General features: G+C 35.6%; 1 protein-coding gene across 2 annotated transcripts in view; it reads left to right on the forward strand.

The window, feature by feature from the left end:
* LOC149788690 (protein FAM167B-like) overlaps window positions 1-22531 on the forward strand; it is a 45358-nt gene extending 22827 nt beyond the window's left edge. Inside the window, exons 2-4 of one of the 2 annotated variants that reach the window (XM_089974772.1) lie at window positions 11908-12025; window positions 14014-15005; window positions 17108-22531. In XM_089974772.1, coding sequence (XP_089830898.1) covers window positions 14508-15005; window positions 17108-17365 — 756 coding nt within the window. In that variant the 5' untranslated portion in view covers window positions 11908-12025; window positions 14014-14507 and the 3' untranslated portion in view covers window positions 17366-22531. The remainder of the gene's footprint in view (window positions 1-11907; window positions 12026-14013; window positions 15006-17107) is intronic. The other variant, XM_089974771.1, reaches the window with a different exon arrangement.
* The last annotated feature ends 1301 nt before the right edge of the window (window positions 22532-23832 follow it).

Genomic DNA, 23832 nt, shown 5'->3' on the forward strand with positions numbered 1-23832 from the left:
CTTCTCGAAATGATTCAATTCTATTTACAAGAGGCAAAGAAAAAGAAACAGGACAAGAAAAGAAGAAGGGAAGAAAGTGAGGAGGAAGAGGATGAAAAGTCTGTGACGGTGAAGAAATTCAAAAAACAGAGAGAGTGAACAATGAAACAGAAGAAGTAGATGAACTTTTTAAAGTGATTTGTTGTGAATTGTGAATTGGATTGTAAATATTTATAAAAGAATAAATTAGGTATAAAAAGGTAAGTGTCTTTGGGTTTTGATTTTAAAATAAGAACGTACACTCATGCACTCATACACAGACACATACTATAGGGGTAAAATGGGGCTTTTTGAGTTATTGGCAATTGAAAGTCTATCTCTTTTCGAGAGACGTGGGTGGCCCTGAAAAGGGCCTTTTTCTTGGTGTAGGAGTGAGTTTAAGCAATCAACTTTAACTGCCTTAAGCCTTTGCCACGGCCAAGACCTACTTCTGGACTGAGTACTGTTAATGATGATGATGATGATGATGATGATGATGATTTGGTTGAAATCACTAAGGGTGACACGGTAGGCTTAGTTACAGGGTTGGAGTGTTTAGCTCGGGAAGGTCGTATTCTCTTCGGTCGTAACAAAGAAGTCTGATACATTTGTTTCAGACTTCTTAACTCCGCTAAAATGTCCAACAGTACCGTGACCGTTTGATTTTCACACCCTTGTTTCTTTGCTGCTGCTTCTTCTTGTTGATGTTTTTTTCATACCTCTTCTTCTTGCTGTTTTTGCTGTAAGAGAAAAGTTTGTTCCGCTTCCTTTTGCTGTTGTATAAATTTCTCCAATTCTTCTTTCTGTCTCTGTCTAAAATTCTCCACGTGCGGTAATGAAGAAGGTGATGAAGGTTCCGGAACAAATTCTTGCGAGGTAAGAAAATCCACAAAATCCCAATTTACCTCTTCTGAAAGTAAGTCCGGGTTCCCTTGGGTGGTCTCCACTGCTGGTGCACCCCAATTGATCGTTTTCTGAGTTTCCGTCATGTTGAATAACTGTCGCATGAATTGACTGCGCACAGGCGCTAGCAAACCTATATAGACCACGTGACGTCACAGACTGCTCTCTTCGGATTGGATGGGAGCTGACTGAATTTTGTAACGCGTGTTTGGATTGGTCAATGAACTCAATCCGTTTCAATCCTTCCTCTACCTATAAATAAGCGCAGTTCACTGCATTGATTCACCTGTTCTCGGCGTCTCAAGATGTGGACCGACGTACAATCTTCCACGCTTGTGTCTTCAATGATGTTCCGGACGGACATACCCATGTATGTCCGATCCAACTGGGCAGTTATCCATAGGACAGACACGAGTCTATGGATACGTAGGATCTATGTAGAACGTCAAGGATGTCTCAAAAGAGTGTTAATGTATGGTCCTACAGTGAGACGTAGCCTAAGGACAAGAAGAAGACCAATGCGGTGCACTTTATGTTAAGGGATACATTAACATAAACCCAAAGCCCTTTTCAGGGCCACTCCAATCTGTCGAAAAGAGACTTTCATTTTCCTAGCCCCATTTTTTTATTTTTTTATTTTTTAAAAAAACAAAAAAATTAGAGACCCATCAGGTCGGGACCATATTAAAATAGGGTCCCGACCCTGTTCCATTTCCCTTGAGGCTCAGCTTTCCCAAGATTTTTTTTCCCATGTTCAATTCCCCTTGTCCCTAGACAGACTCACACTCTATTCCCATGTTCAATTCCCCTTGTCCCCATACTGACCCAGCCATTTTTCCCATGTTCAATTCCCCTTGTCCCTATATTGACCCAGCCATTTTTCCCATGTTAAATTTACATTGTCCCTATATTGACCCAAGGGTGTTTTTAATGGTATGCCCTATAGTCCCTACTGTATCCCCATTCACTACTATTATTGTTGTTTTTTTTTTCTTTCTTTTTTCTCTGCTGCTAAAGTCAGACAAACCCTTGTAGATTCAAGGTCTGAAAAAGAAAGTTAAAATCCTGAGTAGTTTTCCAGACCCATGAGGTTACAGTAATTTTCCAGACCTATGAGGTTACACTATATATATATATATATATATATATATATATATATATATATATATATATATATATATATATATATATATGTATTTATGAATGTAATTTGGCAAACATTTCGTAAAAACTATAAACATATGTGTTCTGGCGTGGAAAGAATGAAACCATCAAATTCCTTGTATTAAAAAAAGAAATAGGATATTGTTTTATCCCTAAATTGACTACCCTGTACAGCTGTCACAGGGGACATTGGTGTAATCGTAAACCTGGGTAAAGTTTTACTAATTTTGAAGCCAAAAGAATATAAACACAAATATATAGATTCCTTTAAACTCTATCAGCATTGAAAGGCCTGCAAGCACATTGGTAGTCAATTACCTTCTTTGATCTTTTTATGGATATCGCTGGATATTTTACAATTCAGAAATATCCATCAGAATGGAAATAAACCGTCAGTACTTTATGAATTAGAGTTTTCTTTAGGAGGGGGAGGGAGTGTAGTGGGGTGCTGTTGCTTGACATGTAGGACGAAAATAAAGATCAAACTCATTTGTATATTGCCTCTTGATAGATTAGTCGCCTAACATTTCCTTATATTGAAGAATTCAATGGCACGCAGTCTAGATGTCTTTATGATGCAGAAATGAATGTCTTTATAAGGAATAATTGAATTGTGTACAGAGTCTAGTTTGTCTTTATAAGGAATAATTTAATGGTATACAGTCTAGTTTGTCTTTATAAGGAACAATTGAATGGTACAGAGTCTAGTTTGTCTTTATAAGGAATAATTGAATTGTGTACAGTCTAGTTTGTCTTTATGATGCAGAAATTAATGGTATACAGTCTAGTTTGTCTTTATAAGGAATAATTGAATGGTATACAGTCTAGTTTGTCTTTATAAGGAATAATTGAATTGTATACAGTCTAGTTTGTCTTTATGATGCAGAATGGAATGGTATAAATCTAGTTTGATTATATTATGCAGGATTGAATGGTATACAGTTTAGTTTGTCATTATAATACATAATTGAATGGTATTCATTTTAGTGTGTCTTTTTAATGCATAACTGAATGGTATAGTCCATTTTTCCTCTGCAAAACTTATGGTATCCAGTCTATTTTGTCTTTATCATGCAGAATTCAATGATATACAGTCTACATTCCACGCAGTGAATGGATATAATAATAAGCTTTTAAAATCCCATGCATTGATTTACTTCGGCACGAATCTGGCTTTGAAATACACGAATTGAAACTCGGTTCTCTCCTATTTGTGCGTGCCGTTAGGCCATTGTTGGTGAGTTAAGCCTTCAACTCGTTAATTTTAGTTTGCAGACCGCATGTGTTTAGATCATCATCTTTTTGGTTTATGAACTCACTGGCAATCCTTGAGTCTTAAGTGAAATCATATTTGCACTGTCAGAAATTTTTAGTAATTGCTTGCAAAAGGTACAAGGAAACTGTATTGAAAGGAACTGTTATCCTTCCTATTACAATGAAGCTATTGAGAAAGGTACTTTTACCCTTCTACTTCGCTGATTTAGAAATAATATATAATATACATTGAATACAAACACGAGCAGTTATTATATTCACCATAGTCTGTCTGTCTGTCGTCGTCACATCAAATTTTCTTTTGATGTGTAATAATCGGTATCATCTTGCTAATTGTACATAGGGATTATTGATACATTGTTGATGACAGGGGCGTGACTGCCGTCCCCGGGTCCCTGCAGTGCTGGGGTGGGCGATGAAAGTGGGGCATATTCACGAATGGGGTCAAAATCCCAAGTTTTCTTGGGGAGAAGGTGGACCCAAAACTAATAGTGATTTCGCGTATGAGGAAGATATCCGTGGAAAAGACTAGCAAGGAAATGCGCTGTTTTCTGTAATTCGGAACCAATCTGCAGATATACAGAAATATGTCATTTGATGCAATTGGCACCAGTCCATGAATATACGGAAACACGCCGTTTACTGTAATTGGGCACGAACCTATGGATATACGTTTGTCAAGGAAGAATGAAAAATAAAACTAATAAATTACCAACCATGCAGAGACGACGATTTGAATTTCGAAGCGGTGTTGAATAACTGCATACTTACACAAGCAACTGAACATATGATTATAGAGGATATTCACCTCTTTCAAGCTATTATCTTATTTGCCGTTGATGGTATAAACACAGTACTGAGTTAAAATGGCTTGTATACATGGCATACGTGTTACATTAAAATCGACATATACCCCTCCCCCACCCCCAAAGTCTAAAAGGCCCCACATATCATAATCACTTTCTGAAATGGAGAATACGCGTGCACGATATACTAAAAAGAAAAGGGATACCCACAAAGTAGATAAGGGTACCAACAAGAATTCGAATCAATGTATTTTTCAATTTTTATATTCGATCCAAAAATGAAGTTTTCATCGCAGATTTTGTCTGAACGTTACAAAAAAATAGCTTGCTTATGACAAATATTTTTATACATAATGAGAAAGTTCTATCAAAATAAAATGATATTAAAAAATATGATATTTCTCAGAAGAAAATGATATGTTGCTTTTATCCGCCGCCTAGACTGCAAAAGTACATGTATCCCTCTATGAACGGATATGTTAACTACCTTAGTATAATTTCCGAAACGGTCCGTATACGGTAAGCAGACAAACAACTGTTTAAATCATGCCATTTAGTTGTCTCTACAACATGCCATAAAAAGTGACATTTTAATACGCTAAGTTACTCGTCACTCTGCATCATAAACGAATTCTATTTCCGTACGCACAATAATGTATTTCAAGTTAAAGCGCTGTTTGAAACCAGAGCAACCAATCAAGAAACCGACGTTCTAAATATATACAAAGTAAGAAACTATTTCCTCGGAATGATTGATATTATTTGTAAAAACTGGATCAAGAAGTAGCGGCCTAGTCAGGCTAATTTACATCAGACACTGAAGTATTGATATGATATGATATGATATGATATGATATGATATGATATATGATATGATATGACATAATGTGAAATGATATATGATATGATATAATATAATATGACATGATATGACATGATATATGATACGATAGTGATATATGAGATATGATATGATATGATATGATATTGATATGATATGATATGATATGATATGATATTAATATATGAGATATGATATGATATGGTATGATATATGATATGATATGATATGATAGTGCTATATGAAATATGATATGATATGATATTGCTATATGAAATATGATATGATATGATATGATATATGATGTGATAGTGATATGTGAGATATGATACGATATGATATGATATTGATATATGAGATATGATATGATATATGATATGATATGATATGATATATGATATGATAGTGATATATGATATGATATTGATATATGAGATATGATATGATACGCAATATGATATGATATGATATGATATGAGAAAAGCACTACATATGGCAGGTGCTATGTCGGAAAATATACTGCAGTGAATTTATGATAAAATAAACGATATCATTCAAACTTCACACAATTAAAGGAGAGCATTTCTGTTTAAAGTGATATATATATATATATATATATATATATATATATATATATATATATATATATATATATATATATATATATATATATATATATATATTGGTTATTACCCTCTTACTCATGGGTTCTGCCCGCCCCATTTGCGTTAGAAACAAAAAGATCAAACGTGGAACGAAAATCTTAGAAACATACATAGTCAATTAACCAAGACATTTACGAACAACTATTGACATTGACGTTTGCGCACGTTCAAGGTCAAGATAGTTATAGACATTTACAGCAAAGTAGGCTCCCTTAGCTTGTGGTCATTGTCAAAGTCCCAATCCTAATTCCGAAATCTAAAGTTGATAAAAAGCTGTAAACGGTTTCGAACATTTAGAGCAACTTTCAGAAGCATGTATCGAGGTTTCAAGATACATTTTGACCAGTCAAACAGGACTTACAGAATATACTACATAACACACACACACACACACACACACACACACACACACACAGAGGGGTTAAACGTTTCAGTCACATATTTCATTATTGGAAATTAATTGTGACAAACTTTCCCCAACTGTGTAATAGAGTTGCCATAATCGTACAACAGAAGGGCGGTTCCTGTACACGTCTAAGTTAATGCATAGGATATATTGAAATCATTCTTGTATCTGGTGTACTATTTCTGAATCTTCCATTCTGCGTCGTTGGAAATGCTCCAAACATATATACATGCAAATATTAAACGTAACACAAAAATTAATGTAAAGTACGAGTATAGTTTGCAAGGTGTACAAGTATTATGGGCAGTGTGTACGAGCATAGTAGGCCTACGGACGGTGATGTGCTCAACAGACCGTGACCGTGTGTACAACTTTACCATATTTCATAAAGCGGAAAGTAACACACGGCAAAAATTGTTTTAAATAGTTGATTTATACTTAACTTCTTGAAAATTATGATTCTACTGTACAAGTTAATGTACGCAATGCCTATACTATGTACTTTTGAGTCTGCTGTACAAGATAAGTACTCTGTACTTTTGGGTCTGCTGTACAAGATAAAGTACTCAATGAATGTACTCTGTATTTTTTAGTCTACTGTACAAATTAATGTAAACAGTGCCTGTACTCTGTCCTTTTGAGTCTGATGTTTAAGATAAAGTACACAATGCCTGCACTCTGTACTTCTGAGTCTGCTGTACAAGATAAAGTACACAATGCCTGTACTCTGTACTTCTGAGCCTGCTCTACAAGATAAAGTACACAATGCCTGTACTATGTACTTCTGAGTCTACTGTACAAGTTAATGTACACAATGTCTGTACTAGGTAATTTTTAATTTACTGTAAGTTTCTGAGGGAACGAGTCACGGCTCATTAATACTTCATCCATTATAAGCCATCCGGAAAATTCGGAATTTATCCTTAGTGATATAATATTAAAAATTAAAGTTGGTCAAAATTAAGGCGAAATTAAAACTTTACGACCGGCCTCTGTGCGTGTTCAAATTCTATAATCTCGTAGGCATGGGAGGATACTCTGCAAGGATAATGAATGTTATTATAAACTGTCCACATATGTCGTTTTGAAGTAACATCCAGGCAATATCCTGCGCGACTACTTGAACAAAAAACATCCATACTTTTTTAGACAAAGCATTGATCGTATTACGCATTACATTGGAACAGATATATATATATATATATATATATATATATATATATATATATATATATATATATATATATATATATATATATATATATATATATATTATTTGGCATAAAATAAATTTGAGTGGCCCCTTCAGACTGTGAGTTCAGACTGTGAGGTCCTAAACTGAAACTTGTTTAGTTTAGGCCTAAATCCAGCACTGGATATGACATTAGGGAATCCACTAACACCTCAAATGCATTCTTGACGTAAATCCAAATAAAACGAACCAGTGAGCAGGCAAACATTTAGGAGAACTAGAAGGACAAAACTATTGCAGCAAATTTATTTCGCCAAAGTATTCACTCGTTTTTACAGCAGGTCTCATTTCAATGCTCTTATATTCAGTTGTTTTCAACGCGAGTTTGATAAACAAACACGACGCACTTGATGTAAGTATAATCTGACAGACCTAACGACTAAAGATGTTTTGCATACAACATGCACGTGACTGTCGAGTCTGTCTTTATGTCTTGAAACATTGTCTTTGTATGTCAGCCTGTCTGAAGCCTCCATGCACTTTTTCGTTTGGTGAACAATCTATCGCGCCTTCTTACATCACGAAATATTCTCTTGCGAATTGGAATAGTAGATAAAACATTGAACTAGTTAAAATGTGACATTTATAAAAAGTATTACATAAAACACCGTTTACAATTAGATGTTTCACTGACACTGAACGAATCTTACCGTTTGAATATTCTCGCATTTTCTAATAAATTGCATTTAGTGTGATCGATGGTATAAGATCGACACTGTTTATAATGATCGATGGGATGAAATCAATATTGTTTAGAGAAATTGATGGGGTAAGGTCAATACTTCTTAGAGTGTTTACTGAAGAGGCACGGTGTTTACAGATCAGACACGGTGTTTACAGATCAGACACGGTGTTTACAGATCAGACACGGTGTTTACTGATCAGACACGGTGTTTACAGATCAGACACGGTGTTTACAGATCAGGCACGGTGTTTACAGATCAGACACGGTGTTTACAGATCAGACACGGTGTTTACAGATCAGACACGGTGTTTACTGATCAGACACGGTGTTTACAGATCAGACACGGTGTTTACAGATCAGACACGGTGTTTACTGATCAGACACGGTGTTTATTGAATCCCATTTTATATTTTCTTTACTATAATACAACTGAACATTTGTTTATAAAGCGTTTCTCTGGAACTAAGGCCATTGTGGAACAGGGTACTTTTTTAAAACGATGCTATTTACAATCATAAATCAATAAATCACACCGAACTCTTATCAACGTGAAGTCTTTGAAGTCTTTAAGACATTTCAAACTTCACACTTGAATTGTTTACCATACTTTCGTTTGAACTCTATCTCTCTTTTGAAGGCATCATGTTACATTGTCAAGCGTAAGTGCTTGCAGAGGTTTGTCAGTATTTATCTACAAACATTTTGATCATTCAAAGACGGAACGAATACATTTTAACTTTGGACATACCGATCAACGCAACATTGGAACTCCGCAGAATGTTTCTTGAAATATAAATTAAGAAATAGCAAAAGCTTTCTAATTATTTACCGGTATGCAACGATAGCACTTATAAATATAGGGCTGTCTGCTGAAGAGTTCAAATACATGAGTGTAAATAAAAGTTTGACGTAGGTAAATTTGAAAACCCAAAACTTTTATAAGGTAACACAATGTTCACTCTGTCTAAAGGGTACACAGTGAAGCTACCTTCTAGCTGTGTTGACATTGTCAACAGGTAGTATGAATTTGTTTCCTTTTGTTGAAACCGTATTTTAGTCAAGTCTTCTTTTATTGTGGATCATGAAGGAATATAAAGACATTCGATATAAAGTTTAAACCAAATTATACCAACGCGCAATGTTTGATTTTCAATATTAACTCCTGAGAAAGTATTAGTATTTTATCACAATACACATCCTGTATGCATGACGTTACGTTAATTACAGGATTGTTTGACTGTTTCAAAACCAGGTATCCAAAACTTAAGTTATTATAGTGTGGTAGGTGATGGTTTATACATTTTCTTCTATGACAATACATTTTTCTTTTTTGATGTACTTTGACTTTATCCAACACTGTATTTTAAAGCAATTTTCTGAAATTAACAATCGTTAAGTTTAGTTTGCTTGAAGGTAAATCGGTACTGTAAAACAAAATAATTTTTTTGATGAAAAATCTACATTTCCAAAATATAATTTCTTCTAAAGGTTGGTGCTGCCGTTTTGTTTGTAATGACTGTAAAAGTGATAAAACTAGAATGTAGAATGAAGGATTGTTAGTAGAGATCACTTTTTCAGTTGTCTCATACTGGTGACAATATCTTTGAATGAAGAAAGGGTTCCAATTACCTTTATGTCGACGATTCTGCATTCAAATTCCCTTACGGAATAAGACAGCCGAGAAGCATCTTTAATTCGTTGTAATAATATTTGTATTACTTTTATTGGAACGCTTCCTAATATTTTTTCAATGTGTATGTGCTTTGCGTTCTTAGAAAAATGAAAAGCAAGAAAGTTATAGAAGCTTCATTTAAAAAAAAATAATTTCTCAAATGAAATTATTGGTTCCGGAAATAATATATTTTATCTATTAAAAATTGTGTGAGTGTGTGTGTGTGTGATTAGGATATTTTTAACGTTGCTTCGACAATATTTCAGTCACATCGCTACGATGTCTGCAGTGTGGCAGTTTAGAGTGATGTCTAACACTGGGGCATCATGCCGCAGACACATATCATGTCCCACCCAGTCACATTATCCTGACACCAGGGCGACCAGTCGTAACACTAACCTCTTAATGCTGGGCGCCAAGCGAGGCAACTGTTAGTACCATTTTTGTAAGTCTTTGGTACGACTCGCCCGGGGATTGAACCCACGACCTACCGCATCCGAGTCGGACGCTCTTAACTCTAGGCCACCGGAGCGGGGAAATAACATTGTAAACAGAATAAAAACAAAGAAGCAAAAAATGTTAACAAATTAATGTTAATGTAAAAGGAGGAACAGACATAGTTCCATATATTGAAAGGATATTCCTTTATAGTATTTTGGAATTACGAAAAAAGGCACTGAAAAAGAAAATTCGAAAATCATTATATACTTCTTTATACCAGAGGTTCGATCCAATGAAAAACATGATTTTTAAACAGACGGACAGACACAAAACACGGTGGAGATACTGAGCCGTGTCTTGACTGAAGAGAATAATGGTTATATTTCGAATTTATAAATAGTTGATGCCAGCGTCTTAGGTCTCACCGGATAGTTTCGTATTTTGACACCCCCCTAATTTTTAAGGTAGAAGGCATGAACCTAATTATCACAAGCCTAGCATTTATAAATTCACACATAAGCTAAATCTATAATGTGGTTCAGATTTACTTTGAGTTAGGCTTGGAAATAGGTTGGCTTGTTGGTGACTGCCTGTCACAGTTAGATTTGCACTGGAGATCAAATGCATAACTTGGGCTGCAAATGAGCTGTCGACTTGGCTTACGTATTTGTGTGTGTCTGCTACAGAGGTAAATATCTAAAAATCTAGATGGTTGAGGGGTGATGAAAAGAATGCTAATTTGTTATAGTACTGGTGAACTTTATTCATGCATAAGGCACATACTGATTCTTTTAGCTGCCTTGTCACAGAAAAATATTCAAAATAGCTATTTCTTGTCAAAAATGAATGTAAAATTTAGGGGTTGGTGGCAGTGTTGGTTCAGTATAAAAACCACCAGTTGCATCAGGAATTAACCTGATTACTGCAGTCAAAATCTCACATGTATGCTTTCTACAAAAATCATTAGTTTGTTTTTATTTGTATCTTCAGTGTAAAATTATTCTCATTTTTCTGTAATTGGTCATCGTCGGATGAAAATTCACTAGATAAACTGTCCAGTGAGACCATAATATTTCACGAACTAGCCGATGTATCGCTTATTACAAACTCCTCTCAGAGAACTAGCCGGTGTATCGCTTATTACAAACTCCTCTCAGAGAACTAGTGTATCCTTGGTCCTCCTTAATATGGTAATTTGTCATCTTGTAACTGTTTTTAACAAACTGTAAATTAGATGTTTGTTCTAAACCTCGAACCCTGATAGAATACTGAAAATATTGTCTGTTACTACCAGTCCCTGTACGTATTTAACAAGGTAAATATGTACGATTACTGGTTTATTGCCCAAGTTTTCATTTGCATTCCTCAACCTTGGACGATTCGACTTCCAAAGGTTCAGATTTCGCCATTAGCAAAGGTACTTATGCGTTCTTAAAAAAAAAAGAAAAAAAAAAAGACATAATGGGAATTTCACGAAGTGAAGAAAATCTTTCTTACAGAGTATAATGTTTGTAATGTAAAGCACTTACTCAGTTTCAAGGGAGCGGCCTGAATAATCCGAATGCAATGAGCTATTACGGTACTATTATAGTGTAACAATTCTATTCCACAGTGTTCGCTTTTCAATTTTTGCAGATATATATACGTGAAAAATAGATTTTGAGACTGCGTTTAAGAGATGAATCAATTTTTTTATACTGACTAATTAATCCATTGTTGCATTGTTGGATATTATTATATCAATTTGTGTAACTTAGGTGCTTTTGCTGTCTTTTACAGTTAATTTGGCAGCTCAAGGCTGACTTTGACGTAATGATCCAGCGAAAAATACATCGAGAGTGTCTCAATTATACGAGCTAGACGCATGGTTCGAAAACACTTTAGAAGATACCACTGCGTAATACATCATTATTTTTTGTAAAGTTGTATTATTGACCGAGTGTACATTTTCGCCGACTAATTACTTGCTGTCTAGGATAACTACATTCTTTGTATTGAAGTCAGTGGCTTATGTATACAAACTGCTTAGTCAGCGTGTGCTGGTAGGTGCAGACACTCGCACCAAAGTGAAAAGAAAGATAAAACAATGCAATGAAGCGAAGCTAAAAAGACGTGACTCCTTTGTGTTTAGGGCAAACTATGCACGACAATTGTGCCTAAAGTAGCAACACCAGGCAGAGTTCGTTTAGTAGTATATCCACGTTTGTATCAAAAGGCTTTGTATTTGCAACAAGGAAATTTTTCTAAGGCGATATGTGAACAGGAATTTGCACCGGCTGAAAATTCTTTGTACGTACATTAGAATTGCATGAAAAAGGAACGACAGTGATTTTGGAAAGGGGAATAATTAGCAAACTCAGTACAGGAGAGCATGAGAAAGGCAATCCATTTTGACTGGAAAGTCTTTAATGGTTTTAATGTTACCATATCATCGAAGTTAACAGATTAGAATTATATTTGTGACACACTTTTTTAAAGGTCTTCCGGCGTTATGAAAATAAATAAAAAGTTTGTTCACAGGGCAAGTTTTTCATGTTTTCCCCAGAACCTATACACAAAAGGCAATTCAAAGTGTGCAAGATCTATTGGGGTGAACCACTGTCTTGTGCGTACATCCAATATCGAAGAAAGCTGTCGAATAAGTAATTCTAATAATGCGAGTTACGGAAAATGTTCTTACTATGAGAGTTAATTAGACAAGATTTTGTTAATATTTGTATATTATTTTGCTGTACCTCTGAATGCGAGCGTGTTAATTTTCAAGGCCATCAGCTTATAGAGCAGTGTTGTCCGCAACATACTTTGTCTCCCCCTCGCCCAAGAAAGAAATGTCTACTTTTCAGTAATCGGAGACAAATACTTTATAATTAAATCTGTCTATCAACTAAAAGCAATCACTGTCAAAGTGAAATGTCATGACATATAACTGTTTAACGCAGATTGGATGCCTACAGCTACGTGGATATTTGGAGTTAATAACTGGCGGATTCTTTTTATTTATCAGCCTTGGATTGATTGGATTCTATTCGTAATGATTTAAGAATTTGCAGACCAGAAAACAAATTCCAAGCCTGAAGTAGAGTATTCTGCCTGAAGTATATTAGGCATATATATCTGAAACCAGTCTAGAATTCCATAGCAATCGTAATATGAAAATATGTTCAGTATTAGGATTAAGTCTCTTTTGAAGTCATTACAGACAATTCATCCAAGAAAAGTTTATAGCTTGCTATTCTTTTCATGAAAATACGTACAGAAGGCAAATTCTATAATTAGAAAGTGTGTGTGTGTGTGTGTGTGTGTGTGTGTGTGTGTGTGTGTGTGTGATTTGGATTTTTACGTAGCATTACCAGTTTTTCAGTCATATCGCTATGATGTCTGCAGTGTGGCAGTTTATATTGATGCCTAGCACTGGGGCATCATGTCACAGACATGTAACATGATGTCCCACCTAGTTACATTATCCTGAGCCCAGGCCTACCAGTCCTAACACTAACCGCATAATGCTGAGCGCCAAGCGAGGCATCTGTTAGTACCATTTTTGTTAGCATTTGGTATGACTCGGACAGGGATCGAACCCACGACATCACGCATCCGAGGTGGACGTTCTAACCACTAGGCCTCCGGTCGCGGTAATTTTGCAAATAATGGGCATGCATGCAAACATACTGGCAAACATTCCTCTCTCTCTCTCTCTGCAATTTTCTCAATCATCAGTGTAGGGTTCATATACATTATTATACTTCTCCCGACCATTTATCACTACGAAACTGTAACGTTAAATTAAATATTCATCAAAGGCAAAAACCATACATTCTTGTTTCCATACCTCAACAAATCATTTTTCGAGGCAATGGATACATTATATTTTTTCTGCCATTTCAGATACTATTTCCTTCCGTTCTCTTCTCGTCGCATCAGAGTCATTTTTCCAGTCCCTTGAGGAATCAATGTGACGACTTGTGAGATAACAGTGAGATAATGAGATGGCAGTGTTATCGATCCCAATATTCAGTGCCTGAAATAGGAAAACAGAAGAAAGGAAAATTAGTATTGTAGAGTGCAGCGTCTTCATGGATGTTTGACAAATTTATTGACTGGAAACAAAAAATACTAAGAGAAATGCCTGGCAAAATATAGTTAAATTCTGAAATGTCCAAAAGGTGTGGAATGCTATTCAACGTGATTTTGTAATACAATATTTGCATGCAAAAGCAAAAACTGTAAAAGCACAACATAGTGGTATTTTAAACGTTTGCAACATTGGGTTGATTGTAGTCGTATTTGAAGATGATTTAAGTGGAGAGTTCATATACTTTGCATGTCCGTTTAAGTATAAGAAAAATATAGGATATGCATTGTGACTAATAAAGTTTTAAATGTTCACTTTAGACTTAACAGGAAATGAAGAGGCGCTTAACATTCCAATGATAGCACAAACTACCACGTTATCAACGGAAGAGTCAGACATACACAGAATGAAAGACTTCCGGTGCCCGAATCTTTCCATAATTCACGAAGGTGGAAGTGAACCTAATTCTCCTGCACCCCTTTTGGGCAATATTGACATTTATGGTCTAAATGCGACGTTCACCTTTACAAAACATGGAAGGGATATGAACGACAACGTGAAAATTCCTAAAAATGTTTCTAATGATTTAGCACGGGTGAAAGCTACAGCCTCGAGATTAAACCTTAGGACTCGACGCTCTAGTTATATGTTATGGAGGGACAAATATATGGGGTCCAATTTACAGATTGCAAAGCCAATGTTCGCCGATAACACTGTAAATGATGTTATCAATACAAAAGAGCAGTGGACGCAGGAAAGAAAGGAGAGGATTGATAATGCACTAGAATGGATTAGAAATGAATTGGTAAGGAATATACATGAAACAAAAATATAACAAATAATACATAACGACTTTACTATTAACAAGAAGAGGCTACACATTTATTTATTCAATCAGTTTCATTCATTTCACGAAATTGATATATTGCATTAGATTTGAAAGCACTTATATAAGTAAATGTTATCTCTGAATTTAAATCACAGTGGGATAATTGTTTTCCACATACATTGATTTTCAGCTGATAATTCATTAAAACTATTCAAGAGCAAGATCTAGACCCAGACCCAAAATTTCGTGTTAAGGACGTAACATTGGAAACGTTCATAAAGGACCAGAAAATGCATTGATGCTAGTGCAGGCAATATCATGCTGTTTTGTTCACTTCATTCATCTCAATGTGGATTCACTTCATTTACCTCAGTGCTATTTTCACCTCACTTACCTCAATGCTATTTTCACCTCATTCACCTCAATGATATTTTCACCTCATTTACCTCAATGTTATTTTCACCTCATTCACCTCAATGATATTTTCACCTCATTTACCTCAATGCTATTTTGACCTCAAATTTGTTTTCACTTCATTCACCTCAATGTTATTTTCGCCTAATTCACCTAAAAGTTATTTTCACCTCATTCACCTCAAATTTATTTTCACCTCATTCAACTCAATGCTATTTTCACTTAATTCACCTCAAAGTTATTTTCACTTCATTCACCTCAAATTTATTTTCACTTCATTCACCCTCAATGTTATTTTCACCTCGTTCACATCAAAGTTGTTGTCACCTCATTCACCTCAGTGTTATTTTGACTTCATTCACCTCAATGGTAAATAAATATTTGCACTGTTTTCTGAACTCGAGTCGTGATGAGTACGTTCAGGAAACTTTATTTCGTGTCCTGAGAAGACCCGAATTTCTTTTTCATTTTATCCAAACCCACTAAGAATTCAAAGTAAATATGGTACATGATTGAGTAAATGAGACATGTGTGCATTGTCGTGACTAGAACCTCGGTTTTATGTTTTAGGTTTAATAAGACCCAGCCGAACATATAATTAATCTAATTGCAAATTGTCTAAATTTATCCTGAAAAAAATATATATTAATAAAAATGAGTAGTTTCAGTTTCACAAACTAGACCTTTGTGTTCTCGATCGATCGTACACTACTCAAAATAAAGGTTATAATTTGCTTTGCAGCATTTTCCCACTGTACAAGAGAACGATGAAAGCAAGCTTCAAATTATATAAGAGCGAAGGTTCTACACGACGAAGGCATTTTCAATCACCGCCTAATAAGAGGCACCATCTTGAGTACTGCACACTTAACTGATACAAATATAAGGGTATTCCATATCTATTTATGAAGATAGCTAGCTAGCTAGGCTGCAATGTATGCTAACACTAACTTTGATCTATCTGCCAAAGTATTTGTAGGGTAATATATGTGTGTGTGTGATTTGGATTTTAACGTAGCTTTAACAATGTTTCAGTCATATCTCTACGATGTTTGCAGTGTGGCAGTTTAGAGCGATGTTTAGCACTGAGGCGTCATGCCGCAGACATGTAGCATCATGCTCCACCCAGTCACATTATCATGACACCAAGCCGACCAGTCCTAACAGTAACCTTCTTAATGCTGATCGCCAAGCGAGGCAGCTGCTAGTACTATTTTTATAAGACTTTGGTCTGACTCGGCCGGTGCTCGAACCCACGACCTACTGCATAGGATGCGGACGCTTTAACCACTTAGAGAACCGATATTTGCTAATCAACCAAGTGGTCGTTCCCTATGCGACCAGTGGGTAAAATTAAATTCATTGATACAATTAAGGGTGAGAAGCCCATGGCTAGCTACAGAAACTGAACAGGTGATAAATCAGTTATTTATGAGATCATTATTTTTTGTTGATCTTCATTTTTTGACTTAATGTTGATACAACCCATTGCTTGGATGTTTTTATACAATGATTGACAGATCAACATATAGCGTCTTTGATGTTTATGGCTACCTTTCATAGAATGTCCGTCTGGCGTTTTATTGATTGACTAACAGTCAGACAGACAGACTGGTTGAAAGATATTTAGAAAGATACATGATCGATTGATTGATATATTGCAGCAGGAGATGCGATTTCAAGACCAGGATTTGGCACGCCAGTTGTTGTCCATTCGTCACGAAATCCATCAGCTAAAGTTACAGCGGAGCTGTGAGGAACACAAACAAATGTTAGACAACATAACACACGACCTTCAAGAAGCCCGCGAACTTGATGGAGTTTGTGATGTCCCCCTCCCTGACTCTGTAAACGAGTGCCCCCTTCGACAGATTGGAATCACCAGGATGAACCTCAGCGCTAGGAGATTCTCGACATGTTAGCTTAAACATTCCAGGAGTTTTGCAATCTCAAAATCTTGCCCCTGTCCTTGTAGTCATAACTATTTGGTTTCATCACCCTAGTAAATGACTATATTCCATACAAAATGTCAACACTTGTACAGTCATCGCTTACAATTAATTGCCAACTAACATCAAATGCCAGTAATTTCATACGTCAAAGCCAGTATACTAGCTTTTTGATCATTGCATTGGGACCTCAAATGAGGGCCACCTTGTTATAAAGGACCTCTTCATTGTGTGTCATATATTCATTGCATAGTATAAGTCAATTGTTTGTGTTAAGATTGACACATAAGGGTAGATTATATTCGCCAAAGGCGGCTACACTCAAATACCAGACTTAATTATTTTACCGTAGAAACCATGCATCTAAAAACTTTGTGGAGGAAGTATTTAAAAATAGTTCTGTTAAATATGATGATTTATGACAGAGCTAGGAGCACGCAAGCACCTGTTTCCTAAATTAAGGAAGGAAACTCGAACTGAACCTTAAGCCTATATCAACATTAGTCAGAATCGAATACTAGTCCGTAAAAAATTATACTCAATAGAAAAAACAGGAAACAGTTAAAGATTTAAGTGAATAATTTTCCTGTAAAAACAACGTGAATCTGTTCCTTAACTGTTCCCTAACTCAAGCGAAGTCAAAGTACGATAACCCGAGATTTCTAAGATGAATGTTTAAATATATCTGAAAGTATACGACAAGTTCGTGGGGTGATCGAGGTAACGATCTGGTAATGTTCGTAGTCCTATGACTTTCTCAAAGAATTAGGAAGGGTTTATTTTTGTTCCTATTGTGCAAACACTACTGAGACATGTGCCTGAAAGATCTCATCACACAAAAGTCATGAAATGACATTAATGAGCGTTGTCAGCCGATGTTTCGAGTATAAACCTACCTATGCGTTCTGAATGGAGAAACTCGTCTCCTCCAGTCTACTGCCCTCTAAACGCTTTGGAGACACAAGCCATAAAATACCTTTGGCAATGTTTCATTTAAAATTTTCGAAATACGTGGATTTTCAGACTGATTTTGTTTTATTTTTTTAAAAAAATCTGTCATGTGAGAACCCAGTGAAGAGCCATTTTGGAATATCGGACGAGAACCAGGATATTTTGAGCGTGGAATGGCCACATATTTTGTATGAGTTTTAAAGGCAATTTAACACATTATTCATTGTATAATGCAAAACAAAATGTGAGTTAAGTGCCTCTCTCAAAGACACACTGAGGCACCCAACAAGGGACTGTCCGGGAGAGTATCCCACCCGCATCCCTTGCGTTACGAGCTCTACCAAAGGAGCTATCGTTATTCCCAGCTTTATGATGAACCACCAGAAAAAAAGTAATACATTTTATTTGTTTGTTTTTTTACAAATATTTTCGGCCATGCATTTTGAATATTTATATGTGTCATCTATAACTCTCGTACCGCTTGAGTAAGTTTTACCTCAGTTTCAGTTAAATTTTAACTTTGAAAGAGGCACCATATTTGCGTTTATTTTGAAGAGTTTATCTTCCTTTTATTTATGTGTGTGTGTGTGTGTGTCAAGTATACAAAACAAATGTACATTTACAGAGTTCAAGCCAGTGAATTTTAAAGAAATAGTAAATAAACAACCAGCTATTCAATTTTCATATATCGGTTAAGGTTTTAAAAATGGACGGTCTCCCGAGCATTTGTTTTTCTTTTATCTTAGTTTTATATCAGCTTCTTAGTGTGTACAATAATGGGTTTGCTACAGTAATTACATTTATTGATTTGTACACTAAATAATGCGAAGAAATCACGTTCACCCTTTCTAATATATCTTTGTACTGGCTTTTATAACTCATAATATATCAACAAGTGTATCTTACACATCGCGGGGAATTTACTCTTTCTAGATCGCATCAATATAGATGCTTTTTGTTTGGTCAATTTCTTAACTTCCTGTCCTTTAATTTCTTGTTATCGTTAGCTCCATAACACATGCCCAATATTACGGGATGTAAGAAATTATCCTCAGCTGCTTTTATGATTGCTATTAGCAAGTTAAAGACAAGGATGACACTAGTATGACGTTAATTAACGACTATGCAGATCAGAAATTAAAGTCGACGATAACATTGGAACGATGTTAACATACTGCTTTAGAGACTGTTTTATCTTTACTGGAAATATGTTAACAGACGGCTTTACAAGCTGGTTTATCTTTACACTCCAGTATATCTCAACTAAGAGAGTCCATCAAATATTGCTGAGCATTCTGCAATATTGTCGGGTCCTTTGTACATATTTTTTCGACCTGATGTTGACCATTGACGCGAGCTAGCCACCTACAGTGTGCGAGACAAGCTCTAGAACTGAGCGTTTAAAAATTTCGTCCCTTTGAAGTTACCTAGTACCGGTAGAAGTATCGAACATTTACAGTTTCCAAGTACGGGTAGACATTTCCTACCCTGAAAAGATTATTATATCAAGAATAAGTTTCGTACCATTTAAAAACGCCCAGTACCGGTAACATTTCGAACCTTTAAAGGTATTTTTGGAAGGAAGACTATAAAGTAGGCATGAACTCCAGTAGCAAAGTATATGTATAAATTATAAGTAAACATGAAACTAAAATAGCAACATGGGTATGTCTGTGTATCTAATATAAATTTAATGAACAGAGAAACCCTAAGTTTAAATTCTTTGCTTCGGGTTCTTTACACATGGTCAGCATGCGATGCTGTTAGCTACATCGTACCTTTACGTTGTGAATAATGAATCCTTCGAAACATTATATTCCTTTATTTCCATTGGTTACTTTATGCCCAATCATTTTTTCTTTAATATATTTACTAAGCATTTCTTTCTTTCATCCCTTGCTTCATTTCATTATTACTTTATAGTTATTTACAATCATGTTTACATTGCTAGCTTTTGACTCGCATAAGCATTATAAATTGTCTAGTCACTGTGTTCACCCTACGCTCAAAACCTAAATGTGTAAAGGTTGTCGTTAGAAAGCAATACAAGTCACGGTGTTCACACCCTCTCTATACCTAAATGTGTAACGGTTGTCAATAGAAAACAATACACGTCATGGTGTTCACATCCTCTCTTAACCTAAATGTGTAAAGGTTGTCAATAGAAAGCAATAAACGTCATGGTGTTCACATGCTCTCTAAACCTAAATATGTAAAGGTTGTCAATAGAAAGCAATACACGTCATGGTGTTCACATCCTCTCTAAACCTAAAGGTGTAAAGGTTGTCAATCGAAAGCAAAATACTTCATGGATGGACACTAGTCTAACTCACTTAGGTCTTGTACAAAATGATTATGTTTAATCTGTCATCGATTTCCTTCAGTTCAGAAGTCAAATAACAAGAACGTTTGTGCCTAAATCAGCAATTCTAAGCAAAGGTTTATTTACAAATGTAAAGAGCGAACACATAATGATGTTAAACCCATGGACGTCTCAAATTCAAAACAAAACAAGAATTTGTTTTAAAGGATAACATAAAGTAGTCAACTGTGAACAAGTTTAGCATTTGAGCCGTCAGTGTTGCATACACCTGCCATTCGAAGGGCAATACGTACTACCCATTTCTAAGGAGAACAAAGGGGTTTCCAAATATTATCGTAAAGGAGATAATTGACACATAATTAACAGTACTATATGATAACACCAAAGACAAACACTTCGGTTAATTACGACGCCGGTGCGTGGATGTGCCGATGTGTGTTATATAGCTCCATTTAGGAATACATGCGCAAATTGTACTCTCTATAAATCCATATTATTTTCAATCGTCCAGTAAAACGTCCTATTGTTGGTGTTTAAGAATCATTATCAGTGCCTCCGCACCTACATTGGTTTAATTTTACCATAGAGCTCTTGAAACCCGTCTAAAGTCCGCTAAGATATTGCCGACTCGCATATCATTACGGTTTTCTTCTGTATAAATTACCTTGGTACGTCTGATGACTGTATCAATTACTAGGCTAGCGATCTACTAGCATTGTTGTCTTCATTTATCTTCCTTTTTTATTGATTTCTCTTCACTGATTTCTAAAATAAGAGGCACCAGTACTTAAAGTTATATAATATTCATGGGCAGGCATGTAAAATGTAACATTGTTTATAAAGATATTGTTTTAGTAACGACTAAACTGACCATTTCTGTATACACACACACACACAGACGTCATACGTTGTAGACACACTAGAACAATTATTTGCTTGAAATATAGTTCCAGCAGGATTTTTGAATATTAGCTTTCAGACACGACACTCTGGTTCCCGTTCAAAAACCTGCCCTTTTTTTAGACTAGACATACTCGTCTTAGAATTAGGGAATTTGTTAGCACTATGGACATAAACTTATATTTTAATGGTGAACATTGTGGTTTGCTTTGATCCTATGCTTATAACGAATTAGACCAGAAGGCTACTCGGTTCTTTCAACACAAAAATGAAGACACGCGGTAGACATGCGGTAGGCTACACCAATATAACCCTATAGTCAGTTTTCAAGATAACTAAAAACATTACGAAATTGAATCCCATGCATTCACTGTCCTCACGTGACCAAGCAGTGAGCATGTTATTAATCATTCAGTCTGTTTCTAAATTTTAGAAAAGTGATATGCTATATTTGCCAATTGTTAATGTTTCATTTACTTCCTAATTTGCTACAGATCGTATACATAGTGAGAGTAAGTGCCCTATGATTCAACATTTACAATAATACATCTGGTTTGCTCTAGTATCCTAATGTGTACTGAGAGAACGGTATTTCAGAGTTTTTCCCTGTATGAATTAATATCTATTCTGTCTAGACATACAAGTAATTTATTCTGAAGCATGACTAATTTTTCAGATAATTGAATACTGTGTCACCTAACCATGTACAACCACCCTGCGTTTTTACTGTGACACGGATTATTTTAAAACAAACCCATGACATTCTCCATGGAAGTACATACAAAATAATGGCTGTAGTTTGAAAGCAAAATGTTCATGTGACAATCTTTCAGGTTTTGCGACAATGAAATGTAATGTCAACTAAGCATTAGCGCAGAATTAATATCACATATCAGTCAATATGTTTTATATGTAACAAGATCAATCTCTTGACCGAGCACATGAACAATAAATATATTAATGTATGCACATGTTTTTGTTGGTTTTAATGCTACTTTGAAACAATGTACTGGTTCTGCCATGCTGAGGAAATGACAAGTGCATCTCCCAAAGACAGTTGCCTGGGCGAGTATTGAACCCGCGACCCTTGCGTTATAAGTCTGACACTCTACCAAATGGGCTACCATGGCTCCATTGTCTGTCTGTCTCTATGAATACATATGTATGTATCAATGTATGTATGTATGTATGTATCGAAAATTGTATTCAGTCTAACTTTTCTGCAAGAGAAAGCATATCAAGAAGACTCCAAGAGCATTTGGAAGAAATTCTCTCGTAGAACTGTTGTCGAGAAAAAACCGACGAACAAATTTGGCAGTAGGAGTGAGGAACGATGAAAGTTCAAAGGTATTTGTGACAATTAAATGTAATTTGTTGATGCCATATACAATGCTTTGCTGAATTTATTTACTTATATTTGCATGAATTTAATTTCTACATTCATATATCAATTTGTTTTATGAAGTATAACTGTGTTTATGCATAAGAAGTCATCCATTAATCTTTAGATAGGTTTGACCAATTGTTTGAATTTGTCATCTAGTTGGCATGCGAATTAGGTTCTAGGAATTTCATGCATTACATTAGTTAATATGAGTTACGAGAATCCGTGTGAATTCACCGAATTTAGAAGATTTCACGTATGATTAAGGGAGAGTGTGTATTGACTGAAATGACATAGTAAGCCATGTAGTTTATATCATTTATTCACTCGTGTAAATTGAGGCTGGCTAGGAACCGCTATGCCTCGTGTGGTGTTAATGTGTGATGTTAATGCGTGATAACTAACTAGGGTCATTATAGGACATGTGGAGCCCACTGATAGCCTTAGCATCTGTTTAGCACCGATAGCAAGATATGATAACGAGGGGAATAATGGTAAAGCCTCTGTTATCATAGACAACGGGACATTTAGGTTGTCTCTATTTATATTGTTGTAAAGGGAGAAAATAGCTTCTGCGACGTATGGTGCGATGTATTAATTCTGCGACGTATGGTACAACGTATTAATTTGGAGACGTATTATGAGACATATCCTGTGAAGTATCCGTGAATCTACGTGCTACGCAAAGAGTGAGGACCGAAAGAGGCAAGACCGACATAATCGAAGGAACAGCTACAGTGGAAGTGGAGTGAACGAAGAAACAGGTTATGCAATCGTACAAGGCATTGACTTCCATTGCTCACTCGATCCTATGATGAACTAAAACTATCATTAAACAGATCGGATACTTTATTTAAATATATTTGGGTTTTTTTCTTCTTC

The sequence above is a fragment of the Sinohyriopsis cumingii genome, chromosome 11 (assembly GCF_028554795.1).
Source record: "Sinohyriopsis cumingii isolate HCF-2022 chromosome 11, ASM2855479v2, whole genome shotgun sequence".
Taxonomy (NCBI): Eukaryota; Metazoa; Mollusca; class Bivalvia; order Unionida; family Unionidae; genus Sinohyriopsis; species Sinohyriopsis cumingii.